This window comes from Durio zibethinus, chromosome 10 (assembly GCF_047325235.1).
Source record: "Durio zibethinus cultivar Kanyao isolate XHJ-2024 chromosome 10, ASM4732523v1, whole genome shotgun sequence".
Classification (NCBI taxonomy): Eukaryota; Viridiplantae; Streptophyta; class Magnoliopsida; order Malvales; family Malvaceae; genus Durio; species Durio zibethinus.
The window spans coordinates 26,293,760-26,316,154 of NC_143171.1; the positions used below are offsets into that span (position 1 = coordinate 26,293,760).

General features: G+C 28.9%; 1 protein-coding gene across 1 annotated transcript; it reads right to left on the minus strand.

The window, feature by feature from the left end:
* Positions 1-679: 679 nt before the first annotated feature.
* Positions 680-5,809, minus strand: LOC111293407 (uncharacterized). Its single transcript, XM_089767022.1, has 4 exons — positions 5,716-5,809; positions 5,105-5,556; positions 1,537-2,140; positions 680-1,435 (listed from the first exon to the last, which is right to left on the minus strand). The coding sequence occupies exons 1-4, from the start codon at positions 5,779-5,781 to the stop codon at positions 977-979; spliced, it is 1,581 nt and encodes a 526-aa protein (XP_089623148.1). The 5' UTR covers positions 5,782-5,809; the 3' UTR covers positions 680-976.
* Between the last annotated feature and the right edge of the window lie 16,586 nt (positions 5,810-22,395).

Genomic DNA, 22,395 nt, shown 5'->3' on the forward strand with positions numbered 1-22,395 from the left:
TAGTTTTCTACATTGATAAATTTTTTCAGTTTTTCCACAATTTTCTATTAGTTGCAATTAAATTATTAGATTGCTATATCCTATTATTAAAATAGTTGAATTCACTTATGCAATTAGTAGATTATAAATAAAATTAAGTGAATAGATTTTTCTAAGAGGGAAAGACAAATGGTAAGTTCGTGGGATGAAATTTGTGAAATTCCTTATTAAAATTGATTAAATAAAAATTTAAATAAAAAATAAAAATTGATAGATTGAAAATTCTTATTACATAGATCAAGTATATATATTTTAAAAAATTTAAAAAATTTTGATATTTTTTTATATAGACATTTTTAATAAAAATTTTAACAAAATTTTTACTATTAAATAAGTACCGATCAAATTTAATTATAAATAACATTTTCAATAAATTTTTTTATATATTATTAATCTTATCATTAAACTTTATCAATTTATTAGTTTAAATTTTTACTAAAATTTTTATTAAATTATTTTTGATAAAAAATTTCCCAAACTTCATTTAAAGAATTTCAAATAAAATTTTTCTTTACAAAGAACATTAATTTATTGCTCTACTGTTTCTTTTTCCAATTTTTTAGTTTGGTTTGTTTAATTGATGACTTATGTTTAGTTTTTCTACAAAGCAGTTTATAGTTTTGGAAATAAAAGAAAATATTATAAGTTCTAAGATTTAGAATCTAAATTTATTAAATACCATCTTATTATATGAATGAATTGAGTTAAATTTCGTATTAAGGTTAACTTACTAATTCCTACTTTCTGAAACCTCAATTCTTTTTTTTTTTTTTTTTGAACAGTTTAACTAACCCGGCATGCTATTATTTAGTATTACAATACGATAGCCTTTCTACAACGATGCTTATTCATTCCTTCCAGTTATCAAAGTTATAGACATACAAATAGCACTTTGATTCATTATTACAGGTGATTAATTTAATTTTTTGGTCGCAACTCAACAGACACAAAAGGCGAAGAGTGAGGTTCCAGCAGTGAAGTTTGGATTGAAGGCTCCAAGACTAACGCTGTATCCATGGCCTACGTAAATGCACCCATTGCTAACTGACATGCCACCATAAACAGTGGCCCCTGTGTTATATGACCATAAGATTTTTCCAGTATTAGTATCCATTGCATATATTGGTCCTTGACTGTTTGTTGAACCACCAAAGAGGATCCCGTTTGCCACGGTTACAGGGCCATTGGCAGTACCATTGGAAGGGTCGCCCGTTGACCAGAGGATTTGGCCACTATTAGCATCCATTGCCACCCATCCACCGGTAGTCGTGTTTCTTGTGGATGGCTTCAGAGTGAAATTCTCGCCATCAGAGTTGGCTATGTTGGTGTAGACCCTCCTTTCATCTGTGGCTGCTCCCCATGTTCCTCCTCCGGCGAGGCCACCAGGTCCAGCTTCCTACATTTCCAATTGCTAATTTAATCATTGTTTTCACTACCAAATTGATTGAATTTTTGCTATAGGTAACTTGATACAGAAGAAGGGGTCAGATATCTTACCGTAGACCATAAAATATTGCCATCATCACGATCTAAAGCCCAAGCAAATCCACTTTTTTGAACAGCAACAACAACGTCCCGCTTGGTTTCATTGACATAAATGCTTAGAATCATTGGTGCTTCTCCAAAATCAGCATCAGAGTTCGGGCCAGGAGGACAATCTGGGGTTGACAGATTGTTACAGGCAAAAAACCAGACATCATAGCCCCCTAGCTGATGGTACCACTTGATGTTTCCTGTGTCCAAATCAAGGGCCAGGAATGATTCTGAGTGGTTATCAGACTCCACACACTCATCAGGATGAGTAGGTACTTTTGTTTGATTGTTCTGCCTCTCTTGGCAATCAGTTATACTTTTAGGTGCCGAGTAGAGGTTCCCTGTGGCAATATAGATGAGGTTCCTGCTGACATCAATTGCTGGACTGCTCCCCCATATTGCTGCTCCAGCATATTCTCCACGCTTGCCAAAATTGTCAGGCAGCATAAAGGTTTGCCACAAGATTTTCCCAGTTTGTGCATTTATTTTGACAAAGCTTCCTCTAAAGATGCAGCATTCTTCAACGCTGAGCTCTTCTTCTTGTGAAGATGTGCCAACATAGAAATTCCTAAGTTTAAATTGTTGGGAATATTGACTCAAATCCCATAAGAGATTTGTTAGAGATTTGTTTGAGATTTGTCAGATATTGCTTGATGGACAAGAAGACTTGCAAAAGAAGAATTCCAAAAGAAAGAGGATTCTTAATAGGTAAGTTTAACTTGCAAGAGAAGAATTCTAAAAAGAAAAGATTCTTAATAGGCAAGTTTGACTTACAGGAGAAGAATTATAAGAGGAGAGGGATTCTTAATGGGCAAGTTTGTATGGTTATAAATAGGTGAAGTCTCTACAGGGTTAGGTATGAGAAAAAGATGTAAGAGAGTTGTAGGGTTTTGTGGGATAGACACCCCATAGGAGTATTGGGGCTCTACGTCTTATGGGTGTGTATGTTTGTTTGTGAGTGGACTAGAGGAGATTGAGAGGGTGCACATAGGTATGATGTATGGGAGCATATGAGTATGCATTTGGTTATGTTGAAAGAGTGCACAAGGGTTTGGGTTTGTGTTTGTTTGGGTTGAGAATACTTTATAGGACTAGAGGAGATTGAGAATGTCTTATGAGTATTGATTGCTGAGTGAGGTTGATGATATGATGTATGTTTGTAATTCTCTACAACTAGTGGATCTTGTTTCTCATCCGTGGATGTAGGTCAGTTGGACCGAACCACGTTAAATTATTATCTTTTGTGTGTTTGATTTATTATTTGATTTCGCTTCCACTAGTGTGATTGGATTGGAGGCTTTTAGCCCAACAAATGGTATCAGAGCTGTGGTGTTCCCCAACAAATGGTATCAAAGCTGTGGTGTTTCTCAACAAGTGGTATCAGAGCTGAAGGTTTGAAAGGTGAGAAGAGTTGAAGATTCAAGATGTGAGAAGAGCCGATGGTTTGAGACATGAGAAGAGTTGACAGTTTGAGATATGAAAAGAGCTTGGTTTGAGATATGAGAAGAAGTAAGCTTAGAGGAGCTCGATTCAAGAGAAGAGTTCGAGTTCAAGTTTTGAGGATTGGCTTGTATGAAGCGTGAAGACACAAGAGAAGAGAAGATGATTGTAAGACTTCCATTGCAGGTGGAGCCAAGGATGTCTAGCATGAAGACAGATGATTGATGGAATTTGAGTCAAGGTGGAGATTGTTGGGAATATTGACTCAAATCCCATAAGAGATTTGTTAGAGATTTGTTTGAGATTTGTCAGATATTGCTTGATGGACAAGAAGACTTGCAAAAGAAGAATTTCAAAAGAAAGAGGATTCTTAATAGGTAAGTTTAACTTGCAAGAGAAAAATTCTAAAAAGAAAAGATTCTTAATAGGCAAGTTTGACTTACAGGAGAAGAATTATAAGAGGAGAGGGATTCTTAATGGGCAAGTTTGTATGGTTATAAATAGGTGAAGTCTCTACAGGGTTAGGTATGAGAAAAAGATGTAAGAGAGTTGTAGGGTTTTGTGGGATAGACACCCCATAGGAGTATTGGGGCTCTACGTCTTATGGGTGTGTATGTTTGTTTGTGAGTGGACTAGAGGAGATTGAGAGGGTGCACATAGGTATGATGTATGGGAGCATATGAGTATGCATTTGGTTATGTTGAAAGAGTGCACAAGGGTTTGGGTTTGTGTTTGTTTGGGTTGAGAATACTTTATAGGACTAGAGGAGATTGAGAATGTCTTATGAGTATTGATTGCTGAGTGAGGTTGATGATATGATGTATGTTTGTAATTCTCTACAACTAGTGGATCTTGTTTCTCATCCGTGGATGTAGGTCAGTTGGACCGAACCACGTTAAATTATTATCTTTTGTGTGTTTGATTTATTATTTGATTTCGCTTCCACTAGTGTGATTGGATTGGAGGCTTTTAGCCCAACATAAATAACATGAATGCAACATATTATTTACTAAATTATCAAAATATAAAGATACTTAGCAATGGTAGGTACATAAAAGGGAAGGTGAAACTGTCCAAAAACAAAAAAGACTAATCTGTACCAAGAAATTGGTAACCTAATGGTAGTTGAACAAAATAATTGGAGTGCAACCTTCTTACAGACATCCACACAACAAATGTCTCATGTCTAAATTCATGTCTTTTGTTTCATATTACTTGACTGTTGTGATTAACCTTAAAATTTTCAGGATTTGCAATATTGTTAGTGATTTTTAGATATTTAAGTTGCTACTGTTAGTGAAAAGGAGAAGGAACTCATTTTTCTATCCTCTTATTTGGTTGAAAGGAATGAATGAAAGGGAAAATTTTACTTTAGCATTCAAAATCATAGCTGGGTTCTCTGCCTTTCCACTTCTAAAGGAAGCTAACACTTTGAATTAACATCCGTGATCCATGTTATTTTAGTAGAAGTGCTAATCGGACGATGGTTTTGACTATTTCTTTCTCTTCTATTTTCTTTCCAACCAGAATTTTGGAAGGAGTATGCGGTTAGCCAAACTGAATAATAATAGATGCCCTACATTTGACTTTACAATTCTTTTCAACACCATCATCCTGGTATGCCGACCTTGTTGATTTAATATGCATTTCTGGTCTCTATTATCTGTGCCTTAAAAGTCAGAAATGATACAATTTGTAAACGATGCAGATCTCGAAGGCCAAGTTAAAAAGTCTATCTTGCAGGCCAAGTTAATTAACTACCAAGATGAGTTGATTTTTTATTGATGTATACACTAACATAAACTAATCTTTCAAGAAATCAAGCTTTGAAAGCCCTTATTTCAATAATAAATTGATCTCATGTTTCTATTTTAATTGCCAGGAATTTGCCGATGTCATCTGCCTAAACTTTTTCTTCTTAAAACCACAAAATTATGGAATCTAAGGGGATTCATACAGTTTAAACTCTTAGATCAAATGGAATGGCAAAGTATGATGATGATGATCAGGACACTTAAGCTTAGCCAATATGGACTTTGGAGTGACTGTGATATTTGAATGGAAAAGATATAATGAAGTTAAAATGACTGACCCCTTGAAATAAGTTCCCGACATGGTGATAACGCCTGATGGGTTTTTATCAAGCTGGGTTGTCCAGACAAGCTGCCCATTCGACTGCTTAACTGCAACAACATAAGCAGGTCCAGAGATCCCAATAATTAACAAATCATCTGCTATAGTTGGAGTTGTTCTTGACACTGTTACATTGACATTGGCTACAACTCTAGTAGAATTAATCCCAGTTAAGTGTTGCAAATTTTGCTTCCAAATAAGAGATCCATCCGATTCCTTGACAGCATAAAGATATCCATCCCAGCTAGGGAAATAAACTGTTCCATCAAAAATTGCTGGTGTTGCAGTAATATCTCTGCCTGCATTGAATTTCCACTTCAACCTCAGCCTGGAAACTGTTTCAGGACTTATCTTGGTTTCCTTGTCGGCGAATCTCCTGTTAAGTAGATTTCCACCATGGTTTAACCACTCCTGCACGTTCTTTTTGTTATCCTCCGTATCAGCAATCTTCCATTACCAAAAAACATTTATCAAAGATTGGATTCTCTTTGGCATGTAAAATATATAAATACAAATATATATATTTATATTTATATGTTCGTATATTTATCAAAGAGGCTTGAGACTTACATTTGAATCTGCAGAAGCTGTGGAAACCAGTAGAGAAAGAAGGCACAGGGAGAGAACAAACTCCATTGAAGTTGAATTTATGTTGTTTTAATCAAAATCTTTGAACCAGTTATTATTTATGGTGCGATGTTATGGGACCAGTGGGGATGAAAGGATTGATAATCTGATTTGCAAGCTTTTCAGTTATTTATTTATTCCTTTTTTTTTCATACAGAAAACGTGGAAATTTGACTTTATAACGTTGAAATTCTAAAATAAAACCCAAACAAAGAATATATATATATATATATGTGGAAATTTGACTTTATAACGTTGAAATTCTAAAATAAAACCCAAACAAAGAATATATATATATATATATATATATATATATATATGAAGGGAATGACTTTTGTGACAATTACTTGCATAAAGGGGAGAAGTCATTTCTTGTAAACTAATTTTTTTTTTTTTTTTTTGAATCTCAAAATTCAGATTATTCGAATAAAGAATAATTTAATTTCCTAGAAAATATGCGTTTGAAGAACAATTCCTTAGTCATTTACCTTCATCATGATAATTTAAGGCTTTCATTGGCATTACCTTCATTTAGAAAAACTCAAAATAAAAACTGAAAAAGAACAGCTATCAGTCCATGACATGTTGCTAGAGTACTAGACTCTTAATTTTAATTATTAAGATTTAAGTCTTGATAGACTCAAGTATAAAAAACTAAAAAAGAACAGTTAGATTTGCTAATTATGAATAATTATTCAAATTAATTTGGTAGAAAGGAATGAATCTTATCTGTATCATGAACAAGCATAGGGCTTTGGTTAAGAATGATTCACCCTGCAATATACACATCAGAGCTTTATTGTAGGTCATAAAAAATTAAACATTGAGTCAAAACCATTCATCTTTTTTTTTTTTTTGCTTTTCTATGTCATTACTAATTACATACACATGCTAAATGGGATTTGAATCTTGGTTATAATTTGAGCATTTGTAATTAATTGATAATGTGAAAGCTTTGTATAACAAATAAGTTAGGGATAAAATCTAACCAACAACAGGATCTAAATTTGGATTTAAACATATTATATGTCTTGTTTACTTTCTAATTTTGAGGTCATCTTAATTAATTAAAACATTAAGACGCGTGATTTAATAAAGTCAACCTCTTATTATAGTTTCTCCATTTTTCCAATGCCTAGTTTTGAAACTCAACTTTTGATTTAATTATTTCATGTAAACATATTTAAAAAATAACATCTAATAAATTTAAAATTCAAATTTAAATACGTAGCAGACTATAACTTCTTTTTAAAAAAAGTCTTAGTCTTTAATAAAAAGCTCATGGCAAATACATAAAGAACACATTAATCGGAAGAACATAATTTAGGTTACAGTTGGTGGAAATTGAAATGAGATTGAATCTGTAGCTAGTTAATGAACACAGTATGCTACATATTGAGTATTACAAGGTGATTTCCTGTTATTACAAAATGCTGATTTTAGTTTCCGCTATCAGGATTTAGGAGTTCACAAATACGAGATAGAGAAATAAAGTTTTATTCATAATTATAAATGCCTTATTTATTGGTATTTATGGTATTTATCTTTCGAAAGAGGATCAAGAGATACAAAAGGCAAAGAGTGAGTTTCTAGTGAACCCCCTGGAGAACACTTTCAGTTAATTTAATGGAGAATAAGAAGATAATTATAAAGGGAAAATGACTAACCCCATGTAATAAGCTCCGGACATGGTGATAACTCCTTTTGAGTTGTTATCACGATGGTTTGACCAGACTAGTTGCCCATTTGATCGTTTAACTGCAACAATATAAGCAGGTCCACCGAGTCCAGAGATAAGCAAACATTCTGCTATCACTGGAGTTGTTCTTGACACTGTTATATTGACATTGATTATAGCTCAAGTAGAGTTAAGGCCAGTCAACTGTCGCAAATTTTTCTTCGAAACAAGTGATCCATTTGATGCTTCGCCACCGTAAAGATATCCATCCCAACTAGGGAAATAAAGGGTTCCACCAAAAATTGCTGGTGTTGTACTAATATCTCTGCCTGCATTAAATTTCCACTTCAACTGTAGCCTGGAAGCTGTTCCAGAGCTTATATTGGTTTCCTCGTCGGCGAATCTCCTGCTAAGCAAATTTCCACCATGGTTTAACCAGTCCCGAACATCCTGCTCGTTACCCGTAGGATAAGTTTTTATTCTTCTTGACATGTAACAAATGCTTATGTAAATATGTGCTTCTTTGAACCTGCAGCTGTCGAGTTCAGTAGAGAAACAAGACACTGGGAGTGACCAAGCTCCATTGAAGTTGAATTATTATGTTGATTTTTCAAATGATGGAACTGTTCTTTTATAGTTGTATCGTTTCATGGGACCATAGCAGGTTTAATTTATTGACAGACAACGTCGAACTTTGACTTTGTGATACAAATAGTAAAGTTGCTTCTGCATCGTGGAAGACTAATTGTGTTAAAATTGTTTTGTTTGGTCCTGCTTGCACACATCATTTGGTTTATTGCACTCATTTCTCCTTTTTTAGTGCAAAACTGGTTTTAATAGGCAACTGAAATGTTCAAAAGTTGATTAAGTCTAAACTTTAGAAAAGAAAAAACAGCCAAAAATTTAATTAAAAATTGCAGCTTCTCATAGGAGATTTAATTTGGCGCAATGCCTGATTCCACAAGTCAATGAAAGTTGTCCTGTAATGCTAAAATTCAACTGAACTGGAGCCATGGTTGGCTATGTGGTTTTGAGGCCTAATGCGAGGTAAATAGAGTTAGCTTTTGGTTTGGTACAACGTTATAAATATCAATATATCCATAAAATATAAGTACAAAAATACTAATTTCAACTTGCAATAAGTTAAATGGTATTGAAGAGATTTGATTTAGAATCCAAGAAAATTGAATTTATAATCTTAAAGAGTTCAAACTATAATTATATAATTTTATTTAAAACCTAAAATGAATAAATAATTAAATGATAGACTTTTTATATAATTATATCAATAATATATTATTAACAAAATTAATTAATATTGAATTTTTAAATTGAATTATAAAATAAATAAAATTAAAACATACAAAATATGAATATCTAATATTTCTGATATTATCCTTATTATATGCAAATTCAAACTTAACTCAAATGATACTTAAATTCAAGAAACAAGAAGCAACGAGCGAAACATTAAAAAGATAGAGTTCATGGTTTAGAGGTTTGAAGAATAACGAGAGAGAGAAACAGAGAGAGAGAGAGTCGGCAAATGCGAGAATGAAAGCTTAGAATGATAAGGGTTTTCTTTTTTGAGGCATTTGGTAATTGCCAAATTGACTCATTAGGCACTTGTTTATCAATATAATAATAAATTGAGTTGGGATGAATTTTTGTTTGTCTTAAATTTGATTCAATTTTATACTCATAATATCTAAATCCAACTTAATATTATGATTTTTTTATTTTTTTATATTTAATTTCAACCTAATATGATATTATATTCGATTCAATTTAAAATTAATAAAATATTATTTTTTTATAAAATATTATTTAGTAATATAAATATAAAATTAAATAAATATATAATATATATAATTAAATAATTAATTAAAAATAATTATATATAGGATAAAATCAAGATAAATTTACTTAAAATCTAACCTCCATCTTATCTGAAACTTGATTTAAAAAAAATTTAATCTTAAAAAATTGGATCGAATTAGAACTCCAAAATGAGTTGGGTTGCCATCCCTATTTGTTTGTTTTTTTTTCGCTTTTCATATGCGGCTGCGTCTATCCCAACTCACACCCAATTTTGGCAAAGGCTGTGTGCCAGAACATTAGCCTGTCTCCTAGCGAATACAGTGACAACTTACAACAAGAGGATATGTCAAGGATATCCAAAATCAAATTCCCACCCTCTCACAGACTTATTAGTCTCGCATATACAAGAGAATGAATCAGTCTCAATAACTGGATGAAGGCTATCCTAGTACCAAAAAGATTAGCAAAAACCTCAGCATAAAGGCTGCTGCTCATTAAAATTAAAGTTCATACAAAATTATTAATTAAATTATTAAAATATTATTGAGAAAGAGTAATACATAATGTGGTAAGTTTATATGTTTGAATTTTTTTTTATTTTTTTATGATAAATATACATTTATATGTTTAATGATTGTAATGGTTGATTTATTTTACTATAATATTTCTAATGACTTTATGTAATCACGTCTTAACGTTACAATAACTAAATGAATATTTGCTTTATAAACATAATCTCCTGTATATGTGAATTGTTACTAAACTTAGATTTTATTTGGTTTTCTATCGATTGATTCTATATTACATCCAAGTTAATTTCAGTTAATTCTTATTTTTTATTTTTAAGTTTAAATATTTTTTATTTAAGATATTTTTATGAAATCATAATCAATATTGTTAAGAAATATTAATCTTGAAGAAGAGAAATTATTTGATATAATGTTAGTTGAGTTTTTTTTTTTAATTTCACAAGTGAGGTAAAACATTAACACATCACTCACTTATTTTTTCAATTAGGTTTTTTTTTTTTTTTTCTAATATCACTCATTTTTTCAATTAGTCTTTTTTAATATACTTTAAAGCTTAAAGGGTATGTGTGTTAAGTTACTAATTTCAATTGTGAAATTTTGAAAACTTTACTATCAATATATTTTATAATTTTCCCTTAAATAATATAAATTTATTTTTTTCAATTAAGAATGCTCTAGAATATTTGTGTATTTTGATAGTGAAAAATATTTTAATCACATGATTAATTATATGCATTTTGTTGAATGATCAAAGCTTTGTTAGTTTTGTAACCAATTATTATATTCTTTGAATCAATAATGTTATAGTTTATTTTCTGTTATTTGTTTATATTCTTTAAGTATATGATTATTATTTGGTACTCTTATCATGAAAGCATCTATTTAATAATTATTTGTACTTTATGAGTGTGTTTATTATAGATAAATACATGTATCATCTATGACATCTACATATAAAAGTATGAACTCTAAATAATATTAAAAGTAATTTTTTTATTTGTTACACTCCTATTAATAATAAATTGTATGCCAATATGCATGTCCAATCAATTCTTCAATTCATAAAGAAAGGAAGACTTACAATTAAACTCATTAGTAGCATAATAAAAAATTTGAAGTATGAGGATGTAAAATAAAATATGTTTATTTATATAATCTTACAATTAAGATAAAAAATTAATTCAATTAATAATATTAAATTATATATATACAAAACTAAAACAAATGAATCAATTAATATTTCTTATAGATTGTAAAATTATTAAATTAGTCTTTTTATTATTCAATGGGTTAATGTATCATAATATATATGAAAATAATTACAAAAAGGTGTTGGATAACAAATGATAACGTGACCTTTAAGTTTTTTTCTCGTAATGCGTAAAAAGTGCTCTACTCGAAAGTTACCCAACTTTACTATAAAAAAATTTATTTAAATTTTAGTTAAATATTTAGAATACTCACAAATATATAAATACTTTAGATTTTATAACCTACCTTAAATAAGACATTCTATAATTAAGAAAATGTTTAATATATATCTATATTATATATAAAAATGTGATAATTTATTAAATTATCTCTATTTATTTTTATTTAATATTTTTTAGTAAATTAAAATATTATCTACTTTTTATTTATTTTCTTATTAAGAGAGTTTTTCTTTGGTTAAGTCATTCATGTCCCAATTAATGCAAGTAATACGGTTACAAGGCTTAAAATAGTTTTTCTACAAATGAATAATTTAGTGTTTATAATATATTACACCTATTAATATGATTTACACAATTATATTAATTATAAAAAATTTAGTGGTAAATCAATTATAACTTAGTAGTAAATATATAATAATATAGTAACAAATTATTGATAATTTTGTTATAAATTAGTGATAATTTAGACAAAATCAGTGATAACTTTATACTAAATTAATGATAAATGTATAGTAAATTATGAATAACTTAATAGTAAAATAATAATAACTTAATAATAAATAAATAATAATTTAGTAGTAAATAATTGATAAAATAGTGTATGATAACATAATAATAAATACATAATAACATAGTAGGAAATAACAAATAACTTAATAGTAAATCATTTATACATAATTGTAAATGTATAATACATATTAGTAAATTAAAATAACTTAATAAAAAATAAATGATAACTTAATAGTTAATTATTGATAACTTAGTAATAAATCAATGATAACTTAACAGTAAATTAATGATAACTTAATAGTAAATAAGATTCAGTTTAAACCCTCCATCCTAATAAAATTGTCACATTTTGATATTTTTTTTCAATTTTTTTCAATTTTAATCACCTATTATTTTTTACTTATTATTGATAAAAATATGAAAAAATATTTTTAAAACTTTAAATGATGTGGTTTCTAAATATATGTTTTGTAAAATTTAATTTATTAAAATATTTAAAATAATAAATGTCAAAGTTAGAAATTTTAACTAAAAAATCAACTATGACAATTTAATTGAGACAAATAAAGGGAGTAGTAATTAATTGATAAATTTAGTAATAAATCATAAATAGCTTAGTAATAAATCAATGAGAATTTAATAGTAAATAATTTATAACTAAGTAGTAATTAATAATTAGAAATTAAAAGTAAATCAATATAACTTAATAATAATCATTAGTAAATTAATAGTCAATACGTAATAATTTAATATAATAAATTAGAGATATAACTTAATAGTATATCAATAATAATTTAGTAGTAGATTAATAATAATATAATAGTCAAAACATAATAACTTAATAATAAATCAATAATGACTTAATTGTCAATTGATAATAAGGTTTTTTATATTTGAAGTTTTTAGGGATTGAACTCCAGTTACTAGCAAGAGTGAAGTAAAAACTTAGTAATAAATCAGTTCTAATAATAAATCAGAGTTAACTTAGTCGTAATTTATTGATAACTAAATGCTAAATTACTTATAATTTAATTATAAATCAGTGATAATAATAAATCAATGATAACTTATTAGTAAATCAGTTTTAACTTAGTAGTAAAATCTAGATAACTTAATAGTAAGTTATTCATATTTTAATAATAAATTAGTAACATAACTTAGCAGCAAATCATCGATAACATGTAGTAGTAAATCATTACTAACTTAATAGTTTTTTTTTGGTTAAAAATTGATATAGAGCTATATTTTTTTAATATGTCTAACATATTTAATTAATTTAAAAAATTATACTAATTGTCATTTAATACTAAAGTATTGAGTTACAATATTTGTGGATATTTTTCACATATACAAATAATTAAAACAATATTCATGTACTAATTACTATAACAACATATATTTATTAAAAAAAATCAAATTTTGAAATGAAAATTTGGAATAAATTTATCTATATTTGTATGTCATTGATTGTCTATTTGATAATATATTAATAGTAACTAAATTAATGCTATATCATTACTAAAATAAATTGTTGTGTTTTATGGTATCATTTATAACATTGATAGCAATTATACAAAAAATTATTGTCTTTAAAGATATTTTTTAAATGAAAGAGAAAAATAATGAGTCTGAATTTATTGAAAAATACCATAGAAAAATTACCTATTAGTTATTTTCTCAGGTACATAATATTTTAAATTAAAAAATATGATCTAATAATACTAATAATAGTATGAATTCTATAAATTATAATTTTATAACCATATCGTTTAAATGATGAATTTTTTGAATGACTTATACTTGATAAATAATTAAGTGTTCATTGAATAATGAAATTACTCCATTTTAATTAAAAAGGAGTTCAATATTAAAAATATATTCAATATCAATTTTAAAATCTAAAATTTAAAACATAGTTTACCTTCAAAATATACCTTGTAATATTTGTCTAAAATAGATCATATCTTATTAATTTTAAAATTATGATATTTTATTATTTAACAAAAAATAATAATATTGAACCTAAGTAATTGAAATAAGTATTTGAATATTTAAAGAACAACATAAAAAACTATTTGATTAGGATAAGGTATACCATTAAGTAAAGTTTGTTATTTAAACTCTTAGTATAACATATTTTAATAAGTCATGTACAACATTTAATTGTTTTTTAAGAAATCAGTATTCAATACTAAAAGTAGTTTTAGTCAATATCCTTTATAAATACATAAATAAACATCATTGATTATTACATCGAGATACTAATAGTTTTTATTACTTCATATCCTTTCTTTAGAATATGTTTACAAATTAATATTTTTAATTAGTAAAATTCATGTAAGTATGCATTTTTTATTGTAAAATGAAATTACAAATTGATTTATATTACATAAATAAGTACATGTTAAAACCAGAAGTTAGTAATGAAAAAAAAAAAACAGTATATATTTACTTTATTTCAAGTAACAAAAACTTTATAAAAATTTGGTTTCAAATAAAAAAGTGAATTTAAATTTTAAATAGTAAATAAATGAAAAATAATAATTTAAATGAGTTCGGCAATGATCAATTGCCTAAAAAATTTATAAAATTAAAGATAAAAATTCACCACTAAAAAAGTTTTAAAAAGCTCTAGAAGAAACATAAAATAGAGAAGAAGAAAAGTACAAAATCTAATTTGATTGTGATAGAAGATAATATTTTATAGTTGAAAAAATTAAAAAAAAAAAAGAAGAAAAATATTAAAAAAAATAATGAAGATAATGACTTAACATTAAATGACTTAAAAAGAAAACTTCTAAAAAGAATCAAAATAAAGAAAGATTAAATATTTATTTTTATTAGAATTTTAATTTTAATTTTTTGTTATATTTATTTTTTGAACTTAAATTTACATTTTTAATTTAAATTAGTTTGATGATAATTATTTTAATTTTATTATTATAAAATATCAAAATTATTATTTTATATTATAATTATAATTTAGTTAATAATTACATGCATAACACGTCGAATAAAACTAGTAAGATAAAGTGTTACAAAATTTCATTAAAGTTTGAGATCACACGACCAAACTCACTTAAAAACACATAGAATTAAGATCAAATTAGATGATAAAATTTTAAAAATATTCTTACCCATAATATTTAATTCTCATTCACTAAAATTTTAGACATAACTCACATGATATAGCATTTAGTTTCCTTCCTATTAGTGATTGCTTTGGTATCCTGTTTACATCCTGAAAAATATTATTCCCTTTGATAAAAGGTCTTTGTCATAAAAAATATTCATAAGTTTGATATACTATAGCGAATCTTCAAAATATTTAAAAGTATTTTTTTGACAATTTCTGCTGACGTGAGATTGGAGTGTTACCATGCCCATGCCTGCCATTCTGTTCCGATATCGAAGCTCGCATCTGTGTTAACCTTAGCAATTTGATCGGGAGGAGATTCCATGCAATCAGAGGCATATTACCATGCCTTTCCCAGACCGGTGCCTCTCTAGTCTCTACCACTAATCTCTGGAACTATCCGTTAACAATCATTTTAGGCAATCAAGAAAGCATTGGTTCAGGTTGCTCCAGATTAACCATAACATAGTCAGAAAGCACTCCAAAATTGCCTCTTGATCAGCTTTAATCAAAGCATTCAACCAAAAATCAGCAGATGATGACCAAGCTTCTAAGATTGGTAACAACAATTTGCAGTCAAGCGACCATACCCCATGACTAAAGCCACAGTCAAAGAACATATAATAGAGGCTGTCATTCCCCAAACTGCACACACTGCACTCACCCACCGGGGCCTTATTATAGATAATTAAAACTTTATGGATATTAATCTTCAAAAAAGAATTGCTAAAAAATGTCGGAACAGTGGCAAGTGTGGCAAGTGTGGAAGCTGGGTTACTGCTTTCTGATATGTTTGGCATTTTGGTGACCATTGAAATGAGATTAGATCTCTACCTATTTAAACTGCCTAGATAAGCTGTTATCATGTTCTTATTATTTACTAACATTTTTCCTGTTTTTGGTGTTTCTTTCATGCATACTTGAAGGCTTAACCCAAACCTTTAAACCTCAACATTTGATTCTAAGTTAAAAGAGAGACGGAATGATGATGGCCAAGAACCTTACAAATCACAAATATACTTCAATTCTTCTACTTCAGAGCAGTTTGAAATGAACCAAGTATGCTTATATTGACTTATTGAATACTACAAGGTGATTTCCTGCTGTTAGGAAAATGCTGGTCTCTCTATCAGGATTCAGGGTTTCATAAATACTAGATAGAGAAATAGCAGTTTTATTCAGGACTACAAATGCCTTAGTTATTGGTATTATCTTTCCGGGGAGGATCAAGAGACACAAAAGGCAAAGAGTGAGGTTCCAGCAGTGAAGCCTGGATCGGAGAGTCCAACACTAACCTTGTATCCATTGCCTAAGTAAATGCATCCATTGCTAACTGACACGCCACCATATATAGTGGCCCCTGTGTTACAAGACCAGAAGATTTTTCCAGTGTTGGCATGCACGGCATATATTGGTCCTTGTCTAAATATCGAACCACCAAATAGGACACCATCAGCAACAGTTACTAGGCCATTGGCCATACCATTACTGGGGTCGGCTGTTGACCAAAGGCTTTGGCCATTTTTAGAATCCATTGCCACCCATCCACCAGCAGTGGTGACCTTTGTGGGTGGCTGCAGAGTGAAATTCTTGCGATCAGAGTTAGCAATGTTGGTGTAGACTCTCTTTTCATCAGTGGCTGCTCCCCATATTCCTCCTCTGGTAAGGCCACCAGGTCCTACCTCCTACATTCCAAATTACCAATTGGACATTGAGCTTTTATTCACTACCAAAATAGTTGAATTTAGGCATTGAAAGGTAATAAATTGTTTTGGTAAGCTAAACATTATAAGATATCGTACAATGGACCACATAATGTTGCCATTGTCACGGTCCAAAGCCCAAGCAAATCCAGTTTTTGAACAGCTGCAACCAGATCTCGCTTAGTTCCGTTGACATATGTGTTTAGCGTCATTGGTGCTTCCCCAAAATCAGCACCAAGGTTCGGACCAGGGGAACATTTTGGGTTTGATACATTGTTGCATGCAAAATACCAAACATCGTGGCCCCCTAACTGATTGTACCACCTGATCTTTCCAGTGTCCAAATCAAGGGCCAGAATTAAATCTGAGAGGTTTTCAGGCTCGACACGCTCGTCTAGATTAGTTGGTATATCTGTTCGATTGTTCTATCTCTCCTGACAGTCTCTTACAGTCTTAGGTGCTGAGTAGAGGTTCCCTGTGGCAATGTAGACATGGTTCCTTCGGATATCAATTGATGGGCAGCTTCCCCAAATGGCTGCTCCGGCATATCTCACGCTTGCCAAAATTGCTAGGCAACATTTAGCTTCTCCACAAGATTTTGCCAGTTCGGGCATTTAGTTTGACAAAGCTTCCGCGGAAGATGCAGCATTCTTCAATGCTCATGGTCTCCTCATTTGAAGATGTGCCAACATAGAAATGCCTGAGTTGATTCAATGGAATGAAAACATAGCTTAATTGATGGAGCATAAGAAGACAATATATAGATATCAAACACAGCATGCAATGTACAAGAAACTTTTAGTTAATTTGATGGAGAATAAAAAGATAATATATAGCAAAAAATAGACTGACCCCTTGTAATAAGTTCCTGACATGGTGATAAGAGCTTTTGAGGTTTTATCAAGATGGGTTGACCAGACAAGTTGCCTATTTGATCGTTTAACTGCAATAATATAAGCAGGTCCACCGAGTCCAAAGATAAGCAAATCATCTGCTATAACTGGAGTTGATCTTGAAACTGTTATATTATCATCGAAATGGTATATTGCTCCAGTAGAATTAAGGCCAGCCAGCTGTTGCAAATTTTTCTTCCAAACAAGAGTTCCATCTGATGCATTGACAGCATAAAGATTTCCATTCTAGCTAGGGAAATAAAGTGTTCCACCAAAAATTGCTGGTGTTGCAGAAATATCTCTGCCTGCAACAAATTTTCACTTTAATCGCAGCCTGGAAGCTGTTCCAGGGCTTATCATGGTTTCCATGTCGGCAAATCTCCTGTTAAGCAGATTTCCACCATGGTTTAACCAGTCCTGAACATCCTGCTTGTTATCCCGCGGATAAGTATTTATTCTTTTTGACATGTAACAAATGTTAATGTGAATTTATGTGCTTGTTTGTGTGATACAAAAAGAGGAAGAGACTTGCATTTGAACCTGCGGCTGTCGAGACCAGTAGAGAAAGAAGGCACAGGGAGAGAACAATCTCCATTGAAGTTGAATTATTATGCTGATTTTTCAAATCATGGACTGTTCTTCTGTAATAGTATCTTGTCATGGGACCATCGAGGATGCAATATCCTCATCTCCAAGGCCTGTAAACAAATTTATCAATTAATTATTTATTACCTTTTTGGAAAAATAATTATTTATTACTTTACTCCATAAAGAAAATGTTAAATTTTGACTTCTTTATATTGAAAATCTAACAATAACTCAAAATAGAAAAGATATGTTTGGAACTTTGATTTTGTGATAAAAATAGTAAAATTGATTCTCCTAATCATGTTAAAATTACTTTTGATTGGTTATCTTTGCACTTGGTGTAAATGACTGAAGTTATTAATAAATTATTTGGCTTCAATTTAAAAATTTTTGAGTTTTAATTCAAATTCAAATTCGAATTATAGAAATAAAGAGTCAAATCAAATTCCAATAGGTTAATACTCGGACATGAAAGGTTTACAAATCTATTCGAAGTTTTCTTTAATATATACTAAATATATATAAATAAATAACAAAATTATAATATTTAATATTAATATTTATAATTTTATTGAATTTAATCTAATCAATCAAGTCAAGTTTGAATCGTTCTATTAAGTTACGAGAATAATTCAATTAAGTTACGAGTTTAATTTGAACATGAAAAATAAGCTTAAGTCAAGTTTTTAATTTCAAATTTTTAAGTCGAATTGAATTCGAGCTTGACAATATATAAACTCAATTCCACTTAATTACATCCTTAATTTGCACGCACTCCTTAGTTTAATTGCATTCATTTCTCCATTTTTAGTGCAAAACTGATTTTAATACTCAACTGATTTGCCCAAAGTTGGTAAGTCTAAACTTTAGATCGGAGGAACATTAAATTAATTTAAAATTGCACCCTCTAATTGGAGATTTAATTTGGCACAATGCCTAATTCCGAAAGTCAATGAATTTTAGCTTTGATTTGGTATTATAAATATATGATTTCAACTTGCAATAAATCGTAGGCTATTGAAGATTAAATTTTTGGTACGAAATTGACAATATTTGTGTAGATAGCCAGTTATAATTGAAAATTTAATAATTTGAATAAAAAAATAAATAAAAATTAATTAATAATTAATTGAAATAAATATTGATCATATATTTATTTGATAATTTATGTATCACCTCAAGATGAAGTAATGAATAAAAATATATAAGGATCAGCCTGAATTTGGCTCAATTGACACTTAAAACATTGATCAAAGCTCTGTCCAACCAATCGATTTAAGTTTATTATTATTCAAAATATTATTAAAAAATTAAAACTTATTTTTATATTAATATTTTAATATTGGACCAAACCTGCAAGCCTGATAGACAACCGAACTCATGGATAAATTTTTTTATTTTTTCAAATTACATTTTTAATCAAATATTATATTCATATAATCAATTATTATATCACTAAATTATTAAATAATAAATTAAAATTTACCTAAGCAATCAAATCCATACATAATGAGGATTTAAACTTAAACCTTAATTCATGTACAAGTTAAATAATCATATCTCCGTTACTTTAGGAGGTATTTGGTTCAGAGGAATTCACAAAATTTTCATCAGAATCTTAATGGTAAGTATTTAATTCCCATATTTGGTTTAAGATAATCTGATTATGAGAGAAAATGATAGATTCTGAACAATACTTAAAGTCTAGAATCAGAAACTCATTTCTTTCTATGGTATTCTAAGATTCTAGAGAAAAAGTTATCTTATTTTTAAATTTGATCTAATTAAAAAATTATAAAATAGCCATTACCCTTTTGAAAAGCATGTAAAAAAGTGATTACAACTCAGTTATAGGTTTTTGCTGCTAAAAAACTTTTTTTATATTGTAATTAATGGCATTTGGCATGAAGAAACATCTTAAATAATCCATCATTTAAGATGTTTGGGTTGAAGAAACGCCATAAAGAATGATCATTTAAGGTGTTTTCCCCCGTAAATGCCTTAAATAATCATCAAATATAACGTTTTCTTCTTTAAATACCCCAAATAATCTTTGTGTCAATTATTTATGGCTTTTTCTCAATTGAAACACCTTAATTGTAATTTAAAACAAATCTTTTTATTTTCATAGATCAGAGTGTTATGATATGATCCTTTTTAGCCATGCCTATAAACAAACAATTAACGTGTTTGTATGGAAAAACACCTTAATTTAATTGGTTATCAATTGAGGTGTTTCTTTTTACAACTGCCTTAATTGTCCCATTTTTTTCTCTCGCAATGACCATATTCTAACAATATGAACTTTTTAACGTCTAATCGTGAAGCAGAGGAGCCTATAATTTATATATCAAATATAGCATTTGTTTACATGGAACACCTTATTCAATGTCTTTATCATGTTTCAATAACCAATACATTTTTTTTATATATTTCAACAGGTCTCAGCTCATAGCATTTGCTTTTCTCTTTAAAAAAACTGTAGCTTTCTCATCTGTCATTTAATCTTCGTCTTGTTAAGTTTATGTTTGTTTTTTACACAAAACAGTTTATAAACTTTCTGATTGATAGTGAATAATTAATGTTGCCTTCCAATGAACTTATTTTTCATTTTTTTAGATGTCATTTAGATCTAGATTTATATTTTTTATATAAACACCTTATTTTGTGGTTAATTTGCTTTAGCTCCTTCTAATCTTCCAATGTTTTGTTTGTGATTTATATTTTATTTGATGATGTTTGATATATTCCATCTACCATATGCCAAGATTTACTTTCTATTATGTTTTCAACTTTAACGATATTCTGTTTTCTAAATAGTTATGGCTGGTTTATTAGTAAGAAAGAAGATGTAATTGGTTACATTGCTTTTGATGCATTTGAACTAGATAGAGACTTTGTTGGATGTATTATGTTTTCTTACTATAACTTTATTAAATATTAACATAAAAAAATGACATAGACTATTTTATGGTGGAATATCTTATGATATGCTACATATTAAAGAGTTAAATTTAAACACAATGGTCTTTGAAAACGATATACAGTGTTTAGATAATACTAGAATGGACAAGAGAGCTTTTGCAAAATTATGTCATTTGCTTAAAACAGAAAGGGGGTTATAGCCATCTAGACATATATCATTAGAAGAACTAGTAATTAGCTTCTTTCATATCTTGCTTATCATACAAAAAATAGGGTTATGAAGTGTCAAATAGCTAGATTTGGAGAGATGATTAGTAGACTATTTCATTCTGTGTTGAATTTTGTTTTAAGATTGCATATGCTGTTGTTTAAAAAACTCAAATCCATTCTGAAAAATTTAATAAATAATAGATGAAAATGGTTCAAAGGTTGTTTGGGTGCTTTAAATAGAACATACATCAAAGTCAATGTAGACATAGTTGACAGAACTAGATACAAGATTAAAAAAAAATGAAATTGCTATCAATGTCTTTAGTATTTGCACCCGAAGTATGTAATTTATATATATTATATCGGGTTGGAAGGTTCTGCAGTAGATGATAGAGTGTTAAGGGATGTCATTATAGGCAAGAATGGGTTGAGTATCCCATAAGATATTATATTTATGTTCGTGTAATATTAATAATGAAACACCTTATTTCTATATTATTAATGTCGTTGAGTGTTCTAACAGATAATTACTATTTATGTGATGTCAAATACACAAATGAAAAAGGATTCTTAGCACCTTGTAGAGGTCAAAGATTCCATCTTAATGATTGGAGGGTAAGACTTCAATCGACAACCCCACAGGAATACTTCAATATGAAACACTTTTAAGCAAGAAATTGTATCAAGAGATGCTTTAGTATATTGAAAGCTAGATGGGCAATTTTAAGGAAGAACTCATTCATTTAATTAAGACACGATGTATAATCATTTTTGCTTGTTACCTTTTTCATAATTTTATTAGGTTTGATATGATTTTTGACCCTATTGAAAGGGATGTTACTGAAGAAAGTATTTTTCAATCAGATGAATCTAAACATCAAGATTTGATTATACATGTTCAGCTATCTGATTCTTGGACTCAATTTAGAGATAATCTAGCTAATGAGATGTTCACTCATTGGTTGCAATCCCAGAGATAATAACATTATAGATATGTTTTGTATTTTATTATTTGTTTACCCAATGGTTTTTATTGTATGTACCATATGGTTGACTATAAAATTTGCTTTAGATCAATGTTGAATATATATTTACACTATATTTAAGGCGTTCTTGAGTGTCCAATAAATATTACAATTTTGAGTATACACTTCTTTGCTTTCTTTTCATGTCTTTGATTATTTTTCATTTACTAT

Coding starts and splice junctions, on each gene's coding strand:
- LOC111293407 (XM_089767022.1), bottom strand. CDS start 5,781: ATGGAGTTTGTTCTCTCCCTGTGCCTTCTTTCTCTACTGGTTTCCACA. Junction 5,557..5,715: donor CAGCTTCTGCAGATTCAAAT/GTAAGTCTCAAG, acceptor AAGAACGTGCAG/GAGTGGTTAAACCATGGTGG. Junction 1,436..1,536: donor GCAATATTTTATGGTCTACG/GTAAGATATCTG, acceptor TTGGAAATGTAG/GAAGCTGGACCTGGTGGCCT.